This window comes from Xiphophorus maculatus, chromosome 19 (genome assembly GCF_002775205.1).
Source record: "Xiphophorus maculatus strain JP 163 A chromosome 19, X_maculatus-5.0-male, whole genome shotgun sequence".
Taxonomy (NCBI): domain Eukaryota; kingdom Metazoa; phylum Chordata; class Actinopteri; order Cyprinodontiformes; family Poeciliidae; genus Xiphophorus; species Xiphophorus maculatus.
In genome coordinates, this window is record NC_036461.1 from 9,591,870 (window position 1) to 9,616,351 (window position 24,482).

General features: G+C 38.9%; 1 protein-coding gene across 1 annotated transcript; it reads left to right on the forward strand.

The window, feature by feature from the left end:
* Window positions 1-30: 30 nt before the first annotated feature.
* On the forward strand, window positions 31-23,598 carry LOC102238195 (zinc finger protein DPF3-like). The gene is made up of 11 exons (XM_023353288.1): window positions 31-97; window positions 10,724-10,884; window positions 13,483-13,590; window positions 15,864-15,991; window positions 16,453-16,548; window positions 16,692-16,752; window positions 17,162-17,203; window positions 18,032-18,172; window positions 19,755-19,868; window positions 19,989-20,745; window positions 21,806-23,598. Exons 1-10 carry the CDS (start codon window positions 66-68, stop codon window positions 20,147-20,149), a joined length of 1,044 nt encoding a protein of 347 aa, XP_023209056.1. The 5' UTR covers window positions 31-65; the 3' UTR covers window positions 20,150-20,745; window positions 21,806-23,598.
* Window positions 23,599-24,482: the final 884 nt, after the last annotated feature.

A 24,482-nucleotide genomic window follows, 5' to 3' on the forward strand; every position in this document is an offset into this window, starting at 1 on the left:
TGGTCAGTTACCCTAGGTTTCCCTCAGAACTGCAAGACGCCGATATTGCGTTACATTGTAGCAAAATGGCGGCTGTCATTCAGAATCCACTGAAAGCGTAAGTAATTTAGACATTTATCAAATTCTGAATAATTACTTTGCTGCCAACTCAGTACATTGGTGATTTCCGTTCGTGTGCGTCATTTCCAGCCGTCTGTGTAAGGCAGACGAAGCTGTCCGAATATATTTTCTATACTTCTTTCATGTCAAAGTAGCCCTCTGCTGTTCTTTTATTTTTGCTGAATTTCAACATGTAGACTCTAACATGAGCAAACAGCTCCTTGACATTATTTTAGCACTGAAGGGGGCTTCTCCCCTGCTCGCTTCAGGCAGAGTGTCGCCTCTCCTGTGCTGTACATTTATTTGAAAACTGTCGACAACGTGCCGATTCGCCGCAGCGAATGATTAAAAGCCGATTTCCTTTCGAGCTGGCTCGGGCACAGGGAGCAGCGGAATATCTCCTGGCATTTCCAAAGTCCCTTATAGTTGTGGGAATTGTCGACATGTCAACTTTGGCTCCATGGAGCGCAGACGTGGTCAAGACCCGGTCAAAGCAAAGCAAGCAGGCGGGCGAGAAAGGGAGGAGGCATTTTGTATTTGCAAGCAAGACATGCGAATTTACAAAAAAAAGTGACAGCAATTTTAGTTTGAAATTGAATGATTAAACAATGTGTGCAAAAGTAATTTTAATCCCTGAATTTCAAGGAAATATCCCATCTTTTCCCCCATTTATCCTTTGTTCTGTTGTACTGTTTCTCTAATGTTAACACTGTGGAATAACTGACTTAGCCTCCTGCTTCCTGTCATTTTAAAGTAAAATTGCATTATAATTTAGTAAAGCGTCTAATGCATGATCAGTTCAGCTGTGCGTGACAGCAGCAGTCAGGCTGGCTTTATTGATGTCTCCTAATGATCCTGGCTCAGTGGGGACTGAGGAGGTAGAGCTGTAGTTCCACTGTGCCTTTAAGTGGAGGAGTGCTGGAGATTAGCCTGGTCCAGGATCCTGGGCCCATCTGTCAGAGAGATGCTCCAACTGGGAGGAAGTGCTGGGTTGAAGCAGAAGAACCATCTGCTCCTCCACAGAGGTACCGTGCAACCTCTGTGGAGTGGAAGTGGAGGATCAAGGTGCAGATAACTGGACCAGTTGTCACGCGATGGGGCTTCTAGGTTGCCTCAGTCTAACCGAGCAACCAAACCTATAAAAAATTACCACAAAGCAACCACAAACCCTGCAGATAAACATAATTTGTGCTCAAATTGTATCTTGCAGATAGGTTCCAATCATGTTCTACAATTTTTGCTTCTTTATCTTCACCTTTATATGTTAACTCTTGTTTGCATTTTACTCCATTTACTATGCATATATTTGTAGTGACACACCAATCATAAAACCAGAGATCAGAATTAGACAAATTTGGACAAAAAACAAACATAATTTCTAATTTTCTATTCACTGAATCCATAAAAACTAAGAACTCCCCTCATTTCTGGTGTATGAGCTCATCAACCAACAATTTTTGTGTTGTTGCACTTTTTGTACTTTAATAATGATCAGATACACTTGAGATACTTATACTTTGATGCATAAATGGGGACAGTTATTTTTTTCATCTTTTATTTGATCCAAAACCACTACATCTATCATCAACCCCTATCAGATGATCCTTTTGGTACGTGATCTCCGTGAGCTTATTACGCTTCACAATCAACTAAAAGGCCTTGATGCAGATTGAAGCACGGGTTGAATTTGACCCACCAGTACTGCGCTCTTGGAGGTAGTCATAAACCTGTAACCACTATGAACAGCAAAGGGATTGTAGTGCAGACTAAAGCAATATGAGTCTGTGGGTGCGCATAGAACTTTAACATCATCATGTCATGTCTGATCAGAGGAATATATTGATCAGCAGAATCTGATGGAGATAACATACTTAAGATGGCTCCCAACAGCTTTATTTGTATTTAAAGCATTGAATGCATTTGGACAGCCTGCCTGCATGAGCCTTTTTGACACAGAGATCAGTGCTACGCGATTTTCCCACACAGGTTTTAAGCAGATGAATTCTCTGAGTTGTAGGCCATACTGAGTTCTGCAACCTCAGTTGCGAGAACTGACACGGCCTGTATTCTCATAAAATTGAGTTGCATGATGTGATAGGTCAAATAACTAGCCTATTTTTGCTCTTTCCTGTGTTATTCTTATGGAAAAAATCATAATGATAATGTTTGCAATTAGCATGGCTACCATTACTAAAACTCAGCAGAACTCAGAATTTCCTTACTTTAACTGGAAATCCAACCATTTGAGCCTTTTTGTTATCTGTCTCTCACTCTCCTGCAGCCTGAGTGAACCACAGGCATCTCAGTGCCCTGTATGTCCCATTCTTACATATCTGTACTTTATTTGACTTCCTTGTGAACACCTCACTGATACTAAAATACTGTATGTTCTTCATTAAATTACACACAAACTGTTTTTGTCAGCGCTATGTCTTAGCACTTTCAAATAGTGTGTTTGCTAATTGAGAAAAGTGCAACCAGCGAATCAAAACAAAATCGTCTGCTTCTGGTCACATGACAGTTTCTTCTTGCATTTCTAGTTTTCTGGTTATTCATTGATAAATAAGTCCATAATGTTGCACATTGCTGCTGTGCTACTCTCAAGACTGAATAAACCTGTTCATTATAGAGAATATGTAAATTAGTATTAACTTTGTTCCTTTATCAAATTGCACTGCATTTGAAATCTTTAAAATGGCGTATAGATTAGATAAAATAAACATTCCTTTAACCTTTTCAAATACTTTTGGTTTATGTTGTTTTTTTTTCCTTGTGGAAAATTTGCAAATAACCAGAATAAAAAAATGACAAGAGAAATGTTAGTATTTCCTTTTAATTAGCTTTTCTAACTACTGACCTGGTAACTCTTAACATGATGGGGTCACTGACCAGGAAAAAGGATTATTTATTAAGTTTCTGGTATGGCCCGTTCAAGCTGAAAATTGTATGTTGTAAAACAGCCAGCAATGCATGGCTGTTTTACAGTCCTTGCAGTTGAATGTTGGTCACTTTAGAATCAAGTAAAAGTAAAAAAAAAAACTATTAGTATGAAGGTTGGACATACATTAAGTAAAAAATATTTCTAACTATGAGCAAAACATAACTAATATGGCAGCACTATGGGGTCTGATTCAGATGTTTTCCTTTATGTCCAATTTTGGCTCTTGCTGCTATATGTCTTTATCTCCATGTCTTTATATCTTGAATAATTTTATCCACTTTCCAGAGAAATCAATCTACAGTTTTGGGCCTGGTCGTGCTTTTCTCCTACATGTGGTTTTCCATGTGGATGTAATTGACTCCCTAGCTACAAAAAAGCTCATTTTAAATTCCCAGAGTAATTCCTAAAATGTTGCAGAACACTCACAGAGGCCTGCAGGGAGAGAACTATCCACCTTTCTCCCTGGAAGAACTGCAAAAAAATAAATAAATTAAAAAAAACTTTCCATCTGTGCCATGTTTCAGTTTTGCCAACAAGGGAATTACCAAGTGAAATCACGGCTTTCACTTAAACACTTTTACACAAATCAGCAGTGTTTGTTAGTTTGCTGAAATGTTTCACTCTTACATCCCAACAGACTTCTTCATGTGTCTGCAGTGGAGCTGCTGTTTTCATCTCAGAGCAGTTTTAGCATTCTGATGTGGAATGTCTCCTTGCTATAAGCTGTGCTTAATGAAGTGTTTCAATCTGCTATAATTAGCCTCTGTCTTGGGTTTCTGACTTCATTTCACACGTTTGTCAGATTATAATTAGTCACACTTGACACTAATTGGGTGTCGGTCCTGTGGAACAGTTTGACCTTTTTTGTATTAAGAAGATTCACTTTGGGGAAATGAAATGTTGGTTTGACTTTTTTCCTAAAGATGAGGCTGATGAAGCGCTGGAGCTTCACGATTGTGTGAATGTTGCACGATTGTGTGAGGTCTGTGAACAGGACGTTGGCAATCTCCAAAATCTGCTGATTAAAATTGAATCTGGGATATTTAATTAGTAAAATTGCTCATTAAAATTTAGCCACAGCTGGAGCTTTCAACTGGCTGGACTAATCTTTCATCCGCAGCTCTCCTGAAACGACATCGGCCCGTTTGCAGACTTCCTCATCGACAGGGTTGAGTAGAATTTGAGTGAGTCAGGCCTGCTGTTTATTTGCTGAGCGATTGTGGAGGTGTACTGTCTGGTTTTGCTCCTGCCCTCACCCGGACTGCGCTGTTCGGATTGGTGTAATCAGAGGTTGTTGTCAGGATGCAGTCACTCTGTACAAGCCCTCCCCCTCACTTGATATGTGGCGGTTCTGGCTTCCTGTGAAGCAGCAGTGCACCTGCAAATTTAGGAAACCCTCTACAAGAGAATGTGCAAGATGCTAGTTTTGATTTTCTCCCTTTTTCTATAATGTGCAAGTCAACTCTCTTGGGTACATTTTAAAGTAGACACTGGCGCTTTCACAAGTCAGATCCTTCCTGGGAGCTGCAGTGCCAGATATGCAAACTGTGTTGACACATGCTCACATTGCGGATGCACCCATGTGGCACGGCGAACCGTTGACAGAAACAAGCTGATAGTGGAGGCCCCACTGGCCACAAGATTTGTTTTTACTCCATCTCACCCTCATTCTACTCACACTCACCTTGTCCACTCAGCTGGAAGATGGTGAGGATGTAAAGCACATTCTCTGGTACTTCTAACATCACCACTTGGCTGCCAGACAAAAGGCAAGTACAAGTTTTAGGGAAATATCACTCAGATTTTCAAACAATGAAGAGTAGTGGAGTTTTTGACACAAAACATTCATTTAAAAGCTATAGTTTTAGATTTACAATTTAAAATGTGTCAGGTAAGCAAACATATGGTAGAAGCTAACAGTTTAGCCACTTCATATAAACCAATCTATGAAAACTGGATAGTTTTTGTTAAAAAATTGAATTGTTGTTGGACTGCTAAACCAAGTGTGTTATTGCTAGTTCTGTAAATTAACCCTGGAGTTTCAACTGTGTGTGTGTCACTGATAGTTTTGCATTCCTTAAAATGGCATTTGACAAGAGGTTTCTATATTTAGACAAGAAGTTGTAGCTAAAGATTGAAACCTGAAAGCTGCTGGACCAAAATATGCATATCTGAAATACATCATTTTTTAATTCAATTATGGTCTTAGTTATGCAAAAGAAAACTGAGCACTAGAGATCCACCAGAAAATCTAGTTGAACATTTTGTACCTAGTACAGAAATATAAGAAGTTGCTTAGAAGTAAACTGTATTGTCTACAACATGTCGACAAGCCTGTGGTTTATTTAGACTAGAAAGCATAAGACATTAAGCAGATTAAAAATGTAGTACAGCCTTCACATTTACAAACAAACCAATGTGTTAACCGGCACATTAACATGAACAACGATAATTGAGTTGTAAGGTTTTTTTTATTGTTGTTTTTGCAGTATTTCACACAGATGCACACGTAAGCTCCTCCTTTGCTGCTACACCAGGTGAGACAGAGAACGGGCTCAAGGGAAAAAGCACAGCTGATTGCAAGTGTGGTGCTTATTTGATATGCATTACCTCAGCAGACCTACCCACACTGCCTTCAATTGAGTGCCGAGTACACAGCAGTCTAACAGGAACATGGGGAATACGTCAATGAAAATGACCAATCTAAGTCAGAGAATGCGTAGCTTCTGGATCCATTTTCTTAAGACAAAAACTGTAAAGCATGCTGTAATATGTGTCATAAAAATTTCACTGAAGTCTAGGTAAACAAATAATTTGTTTCACCACTTAAAAACCCGACCCTACCCTGTGCTTCTTTTCAGGAATTTGCTTAGATAAAACAAGTTTCCTAAAAATTGATCCATAGAAAAATGAAGCAGTCTTTTCAACAACTGTTTCAATAAGCCATAAATCCCATTTCTATTAAAAAGTGTAAGCATTTATTTTCCAAAGTTTTCTCATTAGAAAAGACTGGGAGGTAAGAATTTGTCCCAATTTGTCTGCCTATGACTTTCACTATATTTTATCTGTGCAAAAACCTTACTGAGTACTAAACTCAGGGCTGCTCAGTCATTTCTGACGTTCCTAACCTCTCAGTATAAATAGATTGCGCCATTATTCTTTTAGGCTTGTTGAAATTTTAAAACAACAGGCTGGTTTTATTTGTCCAGCCTGTTGCTTCACTTTTGTAATCTTGGCACTCACATCTGCACTTTTGTGAAAGCTGAATTAGTCTGTAACTAATATGTTGTTGGTTTGTAAACTTTGCAGCTGTTGGAAAATGTCCTAAAAGTTGCAGAACAGCAACGTAAATGTCTGAGAACGGGATAAAAGCAACGCATGCTGTCTGGAGTTGGTGTGGGTCTCTTTCATCTCCTGTGTCATTGGGCATGTAGGTCTTGTCACTCATTACAGGTGTCAGAAAGATCTCTCACCTTAGCTGGTGCACCTGCTGCTTGAAGTGGCAGGCCTCTGATGGAGGATGTCTCATTGCACAGACAGCCATCTTCCACTTTGTCATCTGTCCTTTTGCTATTCATCCAACCCTCTCTAAACCTCTGTGCCAATTACCTTAGCAATCTGAAGTTTCTTGACATAGACTTCAGCAAAGCTTATGTCTGATAGCAACTGTGTGCCGACATTAGTGTTAGTAAAGCACATGAGTTAGTTTTATCCACTCTGGTATCAGGGAACATATGGTACATTTTGACAGTTCATGTATTTTATGAGACAGCTGCAAGGTTTTAATTAGGGGTGCACAATAGATCAGCCAGGGTTTCCTAAATTTTAGGCGGTTGGCTGAAACATGTGAAGCCAACCTTCTGCACTAATCATACCTACCTACTACCTATGCAAAGGTCTACAAATCAGCCACTGTGGCCTTTGATGTGAGAGAGGAACAACCGGCAGACCTGTCCACCGGGTAATGTCTGCATGTGTGTAGCTATCAACTTGCAACGTTCACACTTTTCAGACAAAACAAATGGTATTGGCCTAAATTTGCTTTGGTAGATCAGGCTTTTTAAAGATTGATGATCAGCCAGAAAACTGCAATTGGTTCACCCCTAGCATTCTTGTGTGCGTGTGTGTGTGTGGGCGTGCGCGGGGGTGTGCGTGTGTTATTTCATTTAAATGTTTTGTATCATCAATCAGATTTTAATGTCAGACAAAATTAACATGAGTAATTACAAAAAAGGACATGCCTTTTCACATAGGGCTACCTCAAAAGCTACCTAAAAGCTCATCTCAGATTTTCTAAAAGCATATTTATCAAGACTTTTGTGAAGATATCCCATTAAACAGTGAGACAAAAGTTGGACTTTGGATTTATGGAGCTAGAAATTTTGACCATGCTGAAAATCCCGAAAGAGAATTCATCATAGGTGAATTTCAGCTCAAGCGCAGTTAGTTTACGCATCAGCAATCCAAAACACACCAGCAAGGCCACAGCTAAATATTTAAACAAAATTCCTTCACGGTGATGTAAAATCCTCTCTGCCAGTTATCACAAATGCTTTATGATGGATGTTGCTGCAAAGGGTTGGACAACCAGTAAATAGGTTTAGGGGACAGTTTTTTACAAAATCAAAACAAGATAACTTTTGTAAAATTATAAGACTCTTTGCTATATTTTATAGTTTTATGTTTCCATTCTGGAGGAAGAAAGTTCACATCCCCTGGTTGTTGTTGTGTAATTTACATCCAGATGTAAACAAGAGTGAAACACAGGACTTACTTATTGGAGCTCTACTTTTAGACAACACATGGTACAAATTTGATTGTTCAGACATTTTATGGCTAGCTGGGTGGTGGTAATTTTTATGAGTCAAATATTTGTCTGAAGTCAGTGACGAAGGTACTTAATATGTCTGAGCTCATAACAAGCCACTCTAGCTGTTTTTAAGTGTGAAATGAAAAGAAAAAGTGGTTTTACGTGGAAAAAGGTACATTCTTTAAGTAGATTAAATATCTAGATTAGATTAGAATATGGAGAAATTAATACAGTCCCGTGTGTATTTGTCTTGACCTGCCTACTTGCTGTTTTACATCCCCTGCCACCTCCTTTTTCTTCATCTCTCATCTTCATGCCTCTTCACCTTCACCTGTGCTCCTGCTGTACCTGAGACTGCTTCCTCTCTCCTGTAACTCAAACACACAGCTTTGTTTCTCCTCCAGAGCTTTGAGTTTCTAAGGACTATCATCCGTGATGTGGCTGTCCTTCTGTTGGATGTTTTCCTTATCAAGATCAAAGCATGGAGGATGCAGAAAAGTCGCCCTTCCAGCTTCTTCGTCTCAGCTTTAAAGTTGCACTGTGACTCACAACCTACAGCTCATTAGTTTCACTTCAAAATGGCCACCTTGCTAATTGAAAACACATGGAGAATATTCCAGAATAAACACTTGCTCTGGTTTGCCTTTTTTTGGGCCCTGTATTTGAACAAAAAACTGCTAAAAGGCGCACAAACCACCTTGTCACAAGAGTTGCTGCCTTTTTCCCATCTTTTCTCGTGTAAATCAGAAGCTGCCCTTGTGCAAGGAATTCTGCTGAGATTAATTAAATAGGCTAATTACCATACCAGGCGTGTGGCAGAGATTGAGGGCTTGAATGTGAAATAGCCACCCCCCATTTCTCTCTGAATATTAACATTGAAACCCTGAGGGACTGCCAAAATCTCAGTGGCACCAAGAAAAGTGGAGCTAAACTGCGACAGTCTTAGCTGCTTGTCGGTCAAAGGAGTGACTTCACATCAACCCCCAGAGTCTTTGTTTCGGTGATGAGCTTCACACAGTCAGCAGCAGCATAGCTCAGTCCACGGAGGTAATAATGTGTTTCACAGTGGGAGCAGCAGTGTTGTCGAACAGTTATAAGTGGGTTGCATTGCTTTTTTTTGGAGGGGGGGTTGTCCATAATTTCTCCCTAATGTTAGACTGGAAGATGAATGGTTTGAACAGATGTGTACAGAAATGTCTTTATTGATATGTCAATGAGATTCTAAATTTAAAATACTGTGGCTTCACAGTACTGTGATACACACATAGGTCATTCTATATGTTCTTGTTGTAAATTCCTATGCTGCTGAAAATTTAAGATGGAAAAGAAACACTTTTGGCTGCTGCTGTTGATATAGACAGCATGACCCTGAGAGGAAAAAAAGATGGATGACTTAATGACATTTATTAACTTTTTTTTTTTTTATTTAAATAAATACATTAACAACACTATTAAATTAACATGGGTAGATTTTACTTTCCGTCTTATGTCTGTTATGCTTCCTGGAAATGTATGTAAATAGCAAGAAGAAGTGTAGTGGCTTTATTTCTGCCTGCTGAGCTACTGTTGCTCAGTGTGCAGCAGTAGCTCAAATTCATACTTGGATCAAGAGGAAACTGTACTTTATCTAGTGTCTCATTAAAATAATTTTAAACAACCTTTATCTGATTTGCAATAAACTCATAATAAAGTAAATGAAATGCATAAAATATGAATCTTAATTTTCTTGTTCGGTGAACAAGAAAACAAAACATTCAGTATTTGTTGATAACTAATCAGATCAATCAAGAGAAAATTAGACTATTGATTACCGTATGTATTATTAATTAAAATCTAAGATTTTTTAAAATTTTACTGGCGTATTTCTAATGACTGTTAGTAATGGTAAAGAGCAGTTTAAGATTAGAGTGATGGCATGTAGAACTTGGAGCTTATAACCAAAAAGATGATCAACAAAAGAAGCTGGTCAAATGTCAGAAATAAAATTCTGTCAAATGACTGAAAATCAAATTTAAAGGTTATGAATAATTATGAACTTAACTAAGTTCAGAAACAAATTTTATCAATTGTGAATCAATTAAGAATCTAAAAATTACATAACAACATTGGATAATACATGAAGTGTCCACCCCTACTTCAAAAATGTTGTATTTTACATTTTTGTAATTGTATTTGTATAAATGTATAATTGTACATTTGTTCATTCAATGGTTCTTCCATCATGTTTTTATTTTTTTTTTTTTTTTGGGGGGGGGGGGTTAAGAGCGAGGGGGGTTAGAGAAATGCAGCCTCTTCATTTAACCCATGTGTCTTTGTTTTAGCTAAGGAATTTTTGCAATATCACCCTTTGACACAACTACAAAGCCCATGGACTAGATTAGTAAACAGAAGGAGTTTAAAGCCAGACATTCAGCCTCCCTACAAACAGCAAGATTCATGTCAGAAGACTCTTTTATTGTGGTTGGTTTAGGAAGTGAAGGTCTAAAACCTTCTTGTTACCTTTAAGTATGAAAAGGACTGGAGTTACATTCCCAAGCTTGAAATATAGGCAAACTTAATTTAACTTGCTTTAGTTGGGTCAATTCAATATGAGTTTTTAGTTTAGTTAAGCTGGTTCTCATCATGAAGCTTAGTTAAAAAATTTAATCAGAATTGTTGTGAAAAACACCTTAAAAATCTTACATTTATTTCACAGAAACAGCAGAAACTCAGCACACAATAACCAAAACAATCTCTACAGCAGAATGCCAGTTTGCTCATGTGCTTACACATTGAAATTATTGTTATCCTGTAAAGTGATTGCTTGTTTGTGTTCTGCATGTGAGCACATTGTCAGTGGCCTTTACCTCTGCTGCTGTTGTTCCCTGCTGAAGGTTGGGCGACCAGTTCTATAAGGACGCCATTGAGCAGTGCCGCAGCTACAATGCCCGCCTGTGTGCCGAACGCAGCGTCCGCCTGCCATTCCTGGACTCTCAGACTGGCGTGGCCCAGAACAACTGCTACATCTGGATGGAGCGCCACCACCGAAGCCCTGGTAGGATGACACACAGACCCCACTCACACACACAAAAGAGGCACAGAATTCACAGAGCGATGTACTCCCTGTTCTGGGTCAGGCTGCACTTTTATACTCAGGAGGCTGCTGTTCACAGCAGTGAATAAAATGCATGAGACTTGTTGCAGACTACATGCTGAAATTTTTTCTGATGATCCGTAATAATCTCCCTGACTCACTGTGAGAAACCTGCTATTTGCACTCTAAGCAACAGCCCATTATACACAGATCTCAGCCCGTACTGACTATCATCATAATTGTATTTATTAAAGAATCTGTCCAGGCAATTTATGACTACAGCCTCATCCTGTGGAGATCATATAGGCTGATCTTTTTTATTTATTTATTTTTTCTTCTAACAGAATTTTGAAATTGTAAATTATAATTAAAGGCTTGTAAGAAGTCTTTGACTTACGTTCAAGATGTTCAAAGACGTCTTGTAAGAGAGAAAGAAGTCTTTAAACAGGTTTTAAGAGACTAATTTGTGGTAAAGCTCAAGAAAACACGCAATACTGCTGGTAAATGTTGCAGTGGTGATATGACTTGCAATAAACAATAATAAACAGACATATGAAAACAGTGTTAACTTCTTTTTGCTTTGCAAACATGCAGTAGATCCCAGATAGTGAGCAGTCTAACCAGATCTTCCAAGCAGAATAATTTTATGGAAAATATTCCATCTGCCTACAGTTGCTGTTTTGGCAACAAAACTTAGTTGAAGTTTCTTAATAACAATAGCACATCTTATGTGCTTGAAAACATTTTCTGCTACAGTAAGGATGCATCGACAAATATATTACAGGCATAGAGGTCATTCATGTATTGTACTTATACAATATGCTAATACTTAATACAGTTTAAGCGGTTCTTTGCTCTATTCTTATTCCATACATTGATCTTGGGGTGACTGCTGGAGAACTGTAGTTACCAGCATTCAAAATATTTCTTTTTAGCTTTCCTGTCTTCATTTTTAATGGAAGCAGAGGTGATGATTTGAAAGTAGTTGCTGTAAAACATACTTTTACTGTTGAATTAAAACTAAGAAAAAAAAATCATTTCTGAGGTGACATTTTAAAGGGCCTTCAGCACAGTTAGTATTGGTATTGTTAATAAGCAGCCTGCATGTATTGCCTAGAGAATGTAGATCCTTACTCTGAGATTTCCAGAAAATTGCCAGTATTTCCAAATCCAGCATGTTGCATAACAGAAGGGTTAGAAGCTCAAAAGGATAAAACAGATCATCTTTACTGCAATATCTTCATCCTTGCAGTCTCAGTCTCTCTTGAAATAGCAGCCAAGTTGACCCACAAACATCTCTTGCAATGTAAAGATGTCAGCATTGGATGCATTTCCACCAGTTCCACTGCTAAATTGGTCCTAGTTCTTGCTTGGAACCATTTCATTGTGTTTTCAGTACTGCAGCCTCTGGTTTGGCTTATCAAACCGCTGAGCCAAGCTAACAGTTAGCTAGGCCAGAGGATAAACCGGTTTTGTTAGGCGTATTTTCTTTTTTCCCTTTAAGTAGCATGAATAGGAATAAAGTTCAATTTGGCCAGTGCATTTCATACTTCAAGAGAAGACAAATGCAGAAGTTCTGGGAAGTCCTCATAGGTTCCTCCCACTGCAGCCTTCGTCTGTGTACCAATCAGGCAATAGTTGTTGGACACTACAGAAGAAAAAAATCTGCCCAGATGATGTGTCGAGAACAATTTGCAAGAACAAAATGATGTCATTTTGTTATTGCAGAACTTGGAAAGAGATTAAACAAAACAGTAAGAAAAATTTTAATTAGTAGCAGAATAAAACTGCTCTTCTGTTTCCTGCTGTTTAAAGAGAGTCAATGATTGAGCATTGCCTAAAGATAAAATTAACCATGACCTTTTAATATCATCAGCTAGAGTTAATAAATCCAGTTTAAACTGCTTCGGCAGTCCTGCTGGAGCCATATGGAGATCAGCTGATGGTTTTGTGGAGCATTCAGAAGTACAGAAGGTTGACTAAAACTGTTTCAGTAAGTTAATGTGGTAATATTACTGTAGGTCATCTGTTTACAGTGATACCAAGTTGAATATTTTGATTTGTGAGATTAAACTTTCTTCCTGCCCTCTGAAAAAGTAAGAATAAAGAATAGAACTACTTGGATAAAATATTTTCATGAGGTGATTTTAGGGATGTAATGATGTGCTGGCGAGTTGGTTTGTTGGTTTGTCGTAAAAGAATTGGTTCTTTTGTAGAACCAGTTCTAAAGCCAGCTAAACGGCTAGCTTTAGCATCAGCTAGTTAATGGTTAACTACTGGAACTACTTTGGTAGAATCCAGATTTGGTCTTCTTCCCTGAGCAGCATCTTTAACTCCAAACAGTACTGACACAGGTACGGTGAACAGAAAAAGATTGAATTTTGAGTTACCTACCTGATGCAACTAGTTAAGCTAAAAATTCCAGTTTATTCTGCTGACTTTTTTGAATTGTTACAACTTCTTTACAACCAAACCATTTGTTTGTGTGGAGTTTCAGCTACAGAGCTGTTTCAGCTACAGAGCTGAAACTGCCTTGCCTGTGTGCATCTACGTTTGCAGGTGTTGCAGCGGGGCAGATGTACACATACCCCGCCCGCTGCTGGAGGAAGAAGAGGCGGCTCCACAACACCACGGACCCCCGCCTGGGCATCTACGGCCTTCAGCTCGGTAAGATTCCTCCCCACCCACCCATCGATCTCTGCCCCCCGCCTGGCTCTCCACCTCTTACCAGCTTCTAAATCACTGGTGCTGATCTGAAATGATCTTACCACAAGCGAATGACTCTCTCAGCGCGCAGAACGGGATGGCAGATATTTTTGTTTCTTTCCAGAAGATAAATGAAATGTGGCTGTGTCCTCCACGGCTGGTAAACTTGTTTTGTGAGAAGTAGAACACGTAATTAGATTTACCACTGCTGGGAGCGTTGAGACAGAGGCCGGCCACAGTAGACAGTATTTAATAAATGTTAGGGAATGGAGTTTGGCCTTCAGTGGCTGCCACTTGAAACGACTCACTCAACACATTCCAGCTGTCCTCTACATTTCTGCCTGTTTTCTACTCTCCAGCTCCCTTGCTGATTGGTTTTGTTGTTCTGTTTTTGAGACTTTTATCACAGCATTAGTCGACAACGAGCTCTGTGTTGTGACTAGTGTTGCTGAGCTCGTGCAGCCGCTCCATTCTGTTTCCCAAATCTGGGGGGATGTGAGGGATTTTCATGCAAACTCATCTTTTTTTATCTTTTCAACAGTTTCTATGAAAAGATGCAACATTATCATGTGTTAGCAGAAATCCCTAAGACCCAACCCAATTTTTGGAAAGTTTGAAAAATGAGGGGGGAAAACGGATCTTGGAGTAGAATAGCAAAATCCTGCAATAACTCATGAGCTGAGTCTTTGTTTCCTAAAAACACCCCATTGTTGTCTATTGTTTTCCTCTGCACCCGCTCTGGCTTAGGCTTCACCACCACCAGCTGTCCCTTCCCCTTTCCAACAACAATGGCTTGCATACGTGCCGTCTGCAGGAGCCCAGTAGAGGTGAAACGAAGCCTGATTGAATCTGGCGTCTCGTCCACGGAGCACGTAGCGCACCCGGCCAGAGGTGGCCGGCACAGGGCAGCAGCCAGCGTCTGTGTCGCTGTCTAACTGATGGTGTGCTAAAGAGACTGGGGCTGCATGCAGAATCAGCTCCCTGCTGCAGGCTGCTGCCAGCTCTATTTTTAGCCCCCCAGCTCCCTTGGGTTTAGACGGAGAGAGGGAGAGAACGAGTGAGGGTGGAGGTGGTTGAGGGGGGGGCTGTTGTCTCGTCGCGGAGAGTTGAAAGTCAACGTGTGCAGACACAATGGTGAGGGGCTGCTGCCACGTGATATCTGCTTTCCTTACTCCTACCTTTTGTCTTCCTCATACCTCTTCAGTCTGCTGTTTTTTATGTCTTAATATTCAGCAAAAAGTCTCTCTAGTCTGTGTAGTTGTAACATGAAGAGCTGATGGAAAGCTGGATAGTGGGGGGGCCTTGGGCTTTTGAAGTGGCTATTCTCCGTAAACCAACTGAAAGATTGTGCAGCTCTCTTTTGGGAAGAGTTTGTGTGACTAAGATCTGTCTGCCTGTCACACTTTTGTTTGCTTTACAGAACCTGCTCGCCTCCTACAATATTTGTTCATAAATGCACTGTAGGAGGAAATACCTTGCAAAATATTCACAACCCTTTTAATACTTGCACATTTTATCATATTAAAGCTGAAGCTTCAGTGTATCTTAATTTGTTAGGAAAATACAAAGGACTTGGAAAATAATACATGGTTTTAAGGTTTGTAATGCCAAATAACATTCTGGAAATTGTGGCACACATTTGTGTTCAATCCCCCTGAGTCAGTGTTTTGTAGAACCGCCTTTTTATTGCAAATGCAGCTGCAAGTTTGGTTTGTACCAGCTTACTACATCTATAAACTATATTTTTACTCATTCTTCGTCATAAAACTTCTCAGACAGACTGGATGGAGAATGTCTGTGAACGTCAGCCTTCAAGTTTTGCCACAGATTTTCAATTGGATTTACGTCTGGGCTTTGACTGGGCCATGCAAACATATGACTGCAGTATTTTAACTCTGTTTAGTATCATCATCCTATGAAATTTTTCTCAAGTCTTTTGCAGCTTTCCAAATTCGCCATTTATTTAGCTCCATGTATTTTCTCATCAAAAGTAGGGATGATTTTTTGGGGAAAACATTCCTGCAGCATGATACTACCACCACCATGTTTTACTATTGGAGAATTAGATACTGTGTTTTTATGTATTGTTTATCTGTGTTATGCCAATGTGAAACCAGTAATTGCGGATTCAGTCAGTCCTTATTGAGGTTAAATGGCAAAGGCGAGAGGATTGTATCATTTTCCTTTGAGATATTTGTATCGTTCCTAATAAATCGCTTTTGTCCTTCAATCAGATGGTGGCCTTATGTCCAGAGACACTTTGCCCACCCAGGGCACCACACTGGAGGCTCTTCTGCGAGGAGAAGGTCTGGACAAGAGGAACAACTCCAAGAATGATGAGGAGAGCCTGCTAGAGATCCAGGTTGGACAGACACTGTTTTGAGTAATTGAGTAATCTAAATGTTTGCAAAACGAAATCAGCTAAATTTTTCCTACTAACCTGCACAGTTTGTTAGCTGAGAGCTGGAGAGGCAGACTGCCTCACACCTGGTTAGTAAATGCATATGGGTGACAAGCAGTTGACACAAATGTTGGGTTCAGGTATAGAGAAAATAGAAAGCTTTTTTTTTTTGTTTGTTTGTTCTGTTTTTTTGTTTGTTATTTTATCAGTGAAGACTTTGGTAAACCTAAACTTATCTCAGTATCACACATTCCACCAGAAGCATGTGGAAACAGGCTTGTTTACAGGAAACAGATATCTGTTAAGCTGCTTTCTCCATTTAAAAATAAAATTAAAAAAAGGTTGTTGTCTGATTTTAAAATATAAAATTTAGCTTGAGATATTTACAGCTCCATTCAAGTCTCTCTGTCTTTCTGATTCAGAGAGTTCTGGAAGCAGATGCAGCAGAAGATGCTTTCAATGACGACGATGACTACGAGGTGGACACTCCTAAGCGGAGACATCGAGGAAAGGGAAGAGTAAGTAGCTGGAGGGCGGTCTGCAGTCATCTACTGAAGTGGCAGTTTTCTTTTGTAATGATATTTAAATCTGTGCAACTGCCTGAAGGTTGAATGTGTATGTTGGAGTCATTAATAGCAGCTTTATTGTTTCTTCTGCTCAGGGCAGGGGTTCAGGCCGCAGGAGGACAGATCTGGATGATGATAAGCCATATGTCTGTGACAGTAAGTGGAGAAAAAAGTCATGATTTTCAGAAAATAATGTATGCAAAAATAAATACTTGTTCATTCAAAGTACTCTTTGTGCACATAATGACCTTGCTGTTGCATATTGACTGAGTATTTTGCAGAAAATCTATTGTTCTTTTTTTTTGAAAAAATCAAAACAAAAGGCAGTTTACAAACAAACACAGATCATGATATTGTCTTGTAGTCCCAGACTTAATGCAGTCACATCCAGTTGGTTCGCTTAAGCTGAAACCAGGCGACCTGTGTCACGATCACCTCAGGTGTCCCTGCATATTCAAGTTGCATGTGGAAAATCCAAGCTAGAGGGTGTTGGATTTTACTGCAGTGTGTCAACTTGTATAACCAATTTTCATTCTATTTGTTCTGTCATTTTCTTTTGTTTCAGACAGATACAAACAAAAGCAGAACTCAAAGACTTTGACCTCAGGTACTGTTGTTGTTGTTGTTGTTGACTTCTTTTAGCTTTTTAAAATTGTTTTGAAGCACTGTTGTTTGTTATCTTAGTTTTCCAAAGCTTGGAAGTATTATGGACTGAATACTTAAGATGTACTAAGGTCTTCAGAATGTCTAAAAGCCGTAAAGTATTTTAAATGACATGCAATAAAAACTGTCAAAGTGAGCAGGGCTTCTCTGGCCGTGTGTAGCATAGAGCAGGGTCTTTACACATTCTGGAAAAGTTTTCCAGGTTTGGATTTTTGTGGAAAAGAAAAATATGTATAGGAAAATATTGGCATTTCCAGGTTTTTTTTCCCCATTTCATTGTCATAATCAGGGGTTTCCAGTTCCAGACCTCCAGAGCCACTGTTTGGCAACTTTTAGATGCATTCCTGTGATTTCTTCCTAAAGCAGGGATGCATCTTAAACTTTCTCCAATACTGGAACCCTGGCCTAATTGCTTCCTTAGTTCCCTCCTTTTCTTGTTCCTTTCTTTCTTCTTACTATATTACCTTATGCCTTTCTCTCTGTCATTTCTTTTTTTTCTTTGTCTCCTTCCCTCTCTCCTTGTATCTTTAAGCTTCCCCAGGTTAATCTTTATTTTCTCCCAAATATTTTGAAGAATATTTTGAAGTTTTATTACAGCAATTTCTTTCATGCTTTCAGATGCTATTTTTTTCTGTTGTAACACAAAAAGTATTTTAGTAATATTGCTCCTGTGTGTTCTGCAGTATAATTTCTAATTTGCAGACACAATAAAAATAAGCTGTTTTTATAAGATGAACAAGATATTGAGCTTAATGCGCTCTGTTTTTTGCAGTCTGTACAAAGCGATACAGGAACCGCACAGGACTCAGTTACCACTACACTCATTCCCACCTGGCAGAGGAGGACAGAACCGGGGAGAGAAGCACGGTGGCATCCCGCTCCCCCACTGCACCACAGACTGACCGGCACAAACGTAAGACCCCCAAACTTAAGCTCTAAAATGTTGCACAACTTGTAGGGCTTTGGGAAACATGTTGGTAGTAAAGTACTAGTGGTTGGATAGTTTTAGACAAACTAAAAATATTGTTGTCAGCTGCTGTCACTAAGTGGCTATAGATGCTAAGTTAACCCTTGTGTGTAAAACAACTGTGGTCCATCTGTAGAGTTGGGAGGTTATGCTATTCAAAGGTTTATATGAGTAAAAATGTTTTGTACTTGACTGAAGAAGGCAAAAAACGGCAAACAAATCCCAAAGAAAGGACCTGAAGATACGTCAATGAACTCCACTTTAAAAAATTTACAAGAAGTTTGTCTCCTTTGAATAATTAGAAATGACTGATGACTCAAGTCATCAGTCTTGTCTGTGCTTTACATTTGGTGATGTACATGAACATCTATTTTTGTAATTCTTACTTTTATAGTCATAGTTTTGAGTTTTTTTAGGTCACAACTAAGAGATGCAAAGTGAAACTTATAACTCTGTATAAGCTTGTGAAGTATATAATTGAAAGTCAAAATATTAAGCCTGTTTTTCAAAATTATTACTCTGGATCTCTGTTTCTGCCATAAGTCATGTCAGATTTGTGTCTTATCAATATGACTGAATCTCCTAAAAATAGCTTTGAAATTAAAATGTCCTTGTATCTTATAATTATGTCATTAAAAGACAGCTGAAACTTTGTGTTTAAACAAAAGGTTGTTTTAATATAAATGACTTTGAAAGTAAAAAAAAAATAATTTGCATCTATTAACACACTTATGACATAATTATCACTATAAAAACCAAAATTCACTCTGAGACTCATGACATCAAAAGTGTAAATTATGAGTTCTTTATTAAAATGATAACATAGTCAGTAGTGATTGTTTTTTTTCCCCCCAAGAATAAAATTATATCTCATGAAACTTTTAATCTCATTATCAATTAATCTGAAGATAAAAAAAAAACAAAAAGCTTTTTCATAACTGAGGCATTGGAAGAAAAATCTATGACTTTATATTATAATTATGGCATTAAGATATGACTTTCCATCTTACAATGATGACTTATGAATTCTTACCAACCACATAAAGTACACAGCAAGATTTTTGCTTTTGAAATTTACAGAGTTATAGGATATTGTTGTGACACAAGAATCAAACATGGAGAACCAACATTTAGCTTTATATTGTACAAATCTAGAACTCAACCCAGAACAACTGGAAGCAGCATTTAGTTTCATACTTGCTAATAGAATCAAACACGGAGAACCAACATCTAGTTTTATCAGAACAAGAATTCAGAGATTTTCCTACAAGTTTATATGGACTACTTATTCTTATTAAACAATATGTAGTTTTATACTTTTGTCCTTCTTTTGGTTTGTTGTTTTGTTTGTATTTCCTTCTAATTCATGTGAAGCACTTTGAACTGCCTTGTTGCTGAAAATGTGCAACATAAATAAAATGACCTTACCCTACCCTACCTTACAAAACATCAAATAGGATCATATTTGGATGTGTCTGAAAAAAACTAACTTGCTTTGAGTTCAACTCTATCCTGAAATCTTTTCAAGGTCCAAAGGTTTCTGGTGGAACCACCATTCCCAACAACTACTGTAATAAATGCCATGGTGCAAACAGAAAAACGGGTAAATCTGGCTCTCCCTGCGCAGCCTGCCAATGCACAAGTGAGTTAATTTGCTCCTATGCACAAAGTAATCACCTACATCAACTTCAAAATGCTCAGAATGGTTTATGTAGGTAACTTTCTCTTGGTCTAAGTTGCCCCTCTCTGCTCTGCGTCCCAGCTGGTGGTGGGGAGGAGAAGGAAGATGGCACATTCGCAGCAGCCGAGGAGCTGTTTGGCACCACCTCAGAGAGCGACACCTCCACCTTTCACGGTTTTGAGGACGACGACCTTGAAGAACCGGCCGCAAATAGCAACGGGATATCCAGCCGCCACAGATAGACTTGTTAGATTTCAACTGACTCTTTTTTCAAATATATATATGGATTACTCTCCGGCAAAAATCAGCTGCTTCTTCAAATTTTTGTTCTTGGTTTTGTTTTCAGAAAGCACAAAGTGAGAGTTTCCGGACAGAAATTCAAGTGGTATTTTATCTACTGAACATTGTTGAATAATTTATGGAGACATTTTTTTATATATATTAATAAAGGGTATAAATGGACCTTTAATGCAACAAACTATCAATATTTCCTAAAAAAAACTGTGTAAAACAGAAGATGCTCTTGGTATGCTTTTTAAAGATTTTCTTCCCTTCCCAACGTTGGTAGAAGAAGCCAAAAGCTATGAACAAATGCAAACACTGGAGAAATTAGAGACGGTGAAATTTTAAAGTGATGAGTTTGGTTGGTGATCAATTTTCTTTGAGGACGATACTTGCAATCGAAGATCTTCTGGGACTTTGAAGACGTCTTCTTCTATGCTCATTCTGGGTTGAATGTGTGAAAGTGAAGGAACTAAGGAAAATTACAAGCCACTGGAAATATTGGAATATGAAAGTCTTTTCTTATTTTCACAGAAAGGGACATAAAAAATTAAAGGTAAGCCATGTAGTAATCAAATAATCAGACATATTAATAAGTTGACTTTCCTCCATGATTACAGACCTTTAACCTTGTTTACCTGCAAGGCCTTCAAAATTATTTATGCTTCCTGACTGTTTCCAAGTTTTGTGTTTTAATCACAACCTTCCATGTATTTTATTGGATTTTTTTGTGCAAAATACACAAATGACATGGAAGGGTAATTATGATGAAGCATATTTTTCATATTGCATCTTTTTCACAAATAATCTGAAAACTGTTGTGTTTTCATATTCTCCTTTTTTGAATAAGATACCCCTAATTAAAGTGCAGGTCCTTCAGGTGTCACCAAACATCAAATAGTCACTTTGTCAATACTTTCACAAGCTTCCTTGCCACTTCTGAAGAAATACATCCTCGCAGCATGATGCTATCACTGCCATGTTTATTTATTTTTTGGGTGATGTGATGGAAAACTCACATTTGAAATGAGTTCTCCATCTCATGTTATGAAATGGATGTTTGCAGACATCAGAGGCTGCAAACAGGACCTCTTATGGTTTTGGCATTGTTGCTACTCTTTCTTAAAGGCCAGCTGTTTGGAACGCAGAACTAGCATGTGTCCTGTTGTCAGAGCTGCTAGCTCAGCCAGTCAGGTTAGCTGAACGGCCATGTTTTGGTGGGTTTTGTGGTCGGGCCTTACTCTTTTCTGTTTTACAAAGATGGACTGAAAAAGGCCTTGTGAGTTATTCTCTAATAAACATCAGAGGCTTTCACACAACAGATGTGTTTATGCTGATTTTGGTCAGTTAGGAAGGCAAACTGCATTTTATTTAAGGGTATCAGAGCAAATGGTGTGGAATTTCACACTTGTATTTGTGTAAAAGAAAAAAAGAAAAGGAAAAAAAAGTTAAAACATGTAAATTGTTCCTTGCAATTAACAATTGCATAACTACTTTTTGTTAGTCTGTCACATAAGTTAAAGTTTGTGGTTTTAGCATGACAAAATGTGAAAACAGTCCAGGGGTGTGAATGCTTTTGCAATGTTCTTTTCTAACTATGATTGTCTATGATGCAGGAGCAGTGAGCACATTGCCATGTTGCCCTGGGATCAGGGGATGACCAGTGAAGCAGAGGATTTAACCCTCAGAAACTATTGAGCCTCCTCGTCTGTCCTGATCTGGACGTGCGACTGAAGCTGCCTTCCATGAGCAGCGTGGCTTAATTCAAGCAACTGCTCCCCTGATATTATGTATGGAACCCCTTTGAAACATTTGAAATGTGAGCATCCGGCCTCATTTTCTCCTATCTGCACTGTGCTGGGAGCTCCTGTCTGAACTATGGGAACACTAAAGGCCAGGCCTTTGGATGGGTTGTACCTGACCGGCCCACGGAGGCGACCCGGCTGACCCTCCTGCTCTGTGACCGTGTGTCTGCCCTGATACAAGAAGACGCCATCATCCTGAACACTGTGCTAGCCTGCCGCTCTGCATTGAAAGCCAGCTTTGATAGCCATGACTCCTCCAACCTGATCGGACCAGTGACCTACCACCTGACCCCTTTGCTGACCTGCAGCCATAGAGCCGGTGCTCAAATTCACCTCTATTACATGCAGACCTCTGAACTATGTAATTCTCTTACTTTGACAATTTTTCTTTTCCTGATTTAGTCTGTTTCTCAAGTTGATCTTTAACAAATCACAGCAATCCTTCTCACTGTTTTGCATTCTTTCTCTGCTGTACTAAGATTTTCTTCATTTCTGTCTGTCTTTACTGAAACCTCTGTCTGATCAGGTGCACAATACTCACAGCTACTCAGGCATCTTTTTGTTTCCTGGTGATTGTTTAGCTTCTTAGCTCAGATCAGTGATTGTATTCGGCTGACGAGGAGAGACGGCAACACCCGCACTTCGATTTTCCTCTTTTTTTTCCTAATTTTTAATCAACATCTGCAAAGGATTCTGGGAGGCAGCAGTCGGATGCCACACCTGCAATAACAAGCTTTACTTGTTTGCTGATTTTCTTTGAACTTCTATGTGTTTCATATGTAAAGCTTAAATAGAAAAACTCCTTTTTGGCTGAAAATGTTCACACCCTAAATGAGAGTTGAAATTACATAAGTAGTTTGTGAGGGCCTGATTTCTTTCTGACATTTAAAAGGTGCTTCCTGTACTGTATCAAGAAGCTATTGGGTCCAAAGGTTGCACATACTGTTGTAGAGGTGTGTGTGAAAATTCAGCACCGCTGCTCCATTGTTCCTGTATGTCTGTTAGGACTTGTTTGTGCATTCAAATCATCTCTCCTTGCTTCCCTCAGGGACCCCCCCTTTATTCACCCAACTTTTTTTTTTTTTTACCTCTTAATCTCTGCTGGACAAAAAATGCTTCTGCAACGTATCCGTTATCTTGTCTTCCCTTATAACAGTTATGTAATGTTTCCGTTTGATCATGGGGTCATTGTGTCTTATCTTCCAAAGTCACACCACTAAGTGAAAGATGTGTGTCCTAACCTGCTAAATGTTGCAAATACTAACAGGTGAAGTGCTAGCATCTCTAAACAAGAAGCTAAAAATATAAATATCTGCTTAAAATAAAGCGTCACCTTTTTATTAAAGAGCCGGTATACCTCGTCACAGACACAGCAATAGGCCCTGAAGCTCCTTGAGAAGCCTGCCCAGGGAGGGAGTTTGAGAGGAGGAGGATCTGGGTGCAAATGGAGCCATGAAGAGATGAAATGGACACGACCGGGTGTTGCTTTTGTTCCTGTTGGTTTTTTTTCTGCTGTAAATAGAAGTCAAAAAGGAGAGAATGAAGAAGTGTTTGTTTGGTAAACTATTTTTATTGTTCTGAAAAAATAAATACAAAATAAGGAACAAGTGCAAGCGAGTGACGTTTATTTATTTTTTATTTATTTATTTTTTGCTTACGCAGGATGACGAGTCATTTTGAGCTGATCAGGAGAACAGATCCAAACTGGATCAATACTTTTCAGTGACCTACTGGAAAAACTGATGTTCGGATTTGCTAGACTACAGTATGAACTCTAAAACGATACGTTATGATTCTAGAGCAGGTTGGTGTTGCTCAGGGCCGGCCCAAGGCATAACAAACTAAGCAGCCACTTAGGGCCACTAAGGGGCCCCCTCAGTGGAGCTGATTTTATTTATTTTTTGTAATAATTTATGTCATAATATCAAAAACACACAATTTCACTATGAAGGGATTTGTTTTTACGATAATATATTTTTGATAATGTATGTAGAAATCATTATTTTATGGATAAAAAGAAAAAAATAAATAGCTCTTGGGGTCCCCTGGTGCTTCACCGGTAACATGAGCTGCTGTGCAGAGCGTATCCAAACGTCCAAAACTCCGGTCAGAAGTTAAGTAAGCAAAACAATGTAAATCATCTAAATATAGCAAGAACGTCGGTGAGTTGGCAACAGTGGGGTGAATATTGTTAACTGTAAACGAGCAGACCTGACCTGGTGGGCTGATCCGTCAGTCAAACCTCTCACTGTAGAGCAGAAGAGGACAGACGCTGATTTTTAAACCTTTTCTGACGAAGATAAGATTAGGGGATAAGATGGGCTTCACATGGAAGTATCGGCCGATCACAATCCCCCAAAATTAAGGAAATCAGTGCCCAGAAATAAACTGGTCGATAAATCAGTTGGCCAAAAAATGTATCCTATATTATACATGAATATAATGTAAACAGCACTGCCAGAGATGCAATAAGTTTATAGCAGGTGTG

Excerpts from the sequence above, each read along its gene's own strand:
- LOC102238195 (XM_023353288.1), top strand. The coding sequence starts at position 66 with ATGGCGGCTGTCATTCAGAATCCACTGAAAGC. Across the intron at positions 98-10,723 it reads ATTCAGAATCCACTGAAAGC|GTTGGGCGACCAGTTCTATA; the intron begins GTAAGTAATTTA and ends TCCCTGCTGAAG. Across the intron at positions 13,591-15,863 it reads CATCTACGGCCTTCAGCTCG|ATGGTGGCCTTATGTCCAGA; the intron begins GTAAGATTCCTC and ends TCCTTCAATCAG.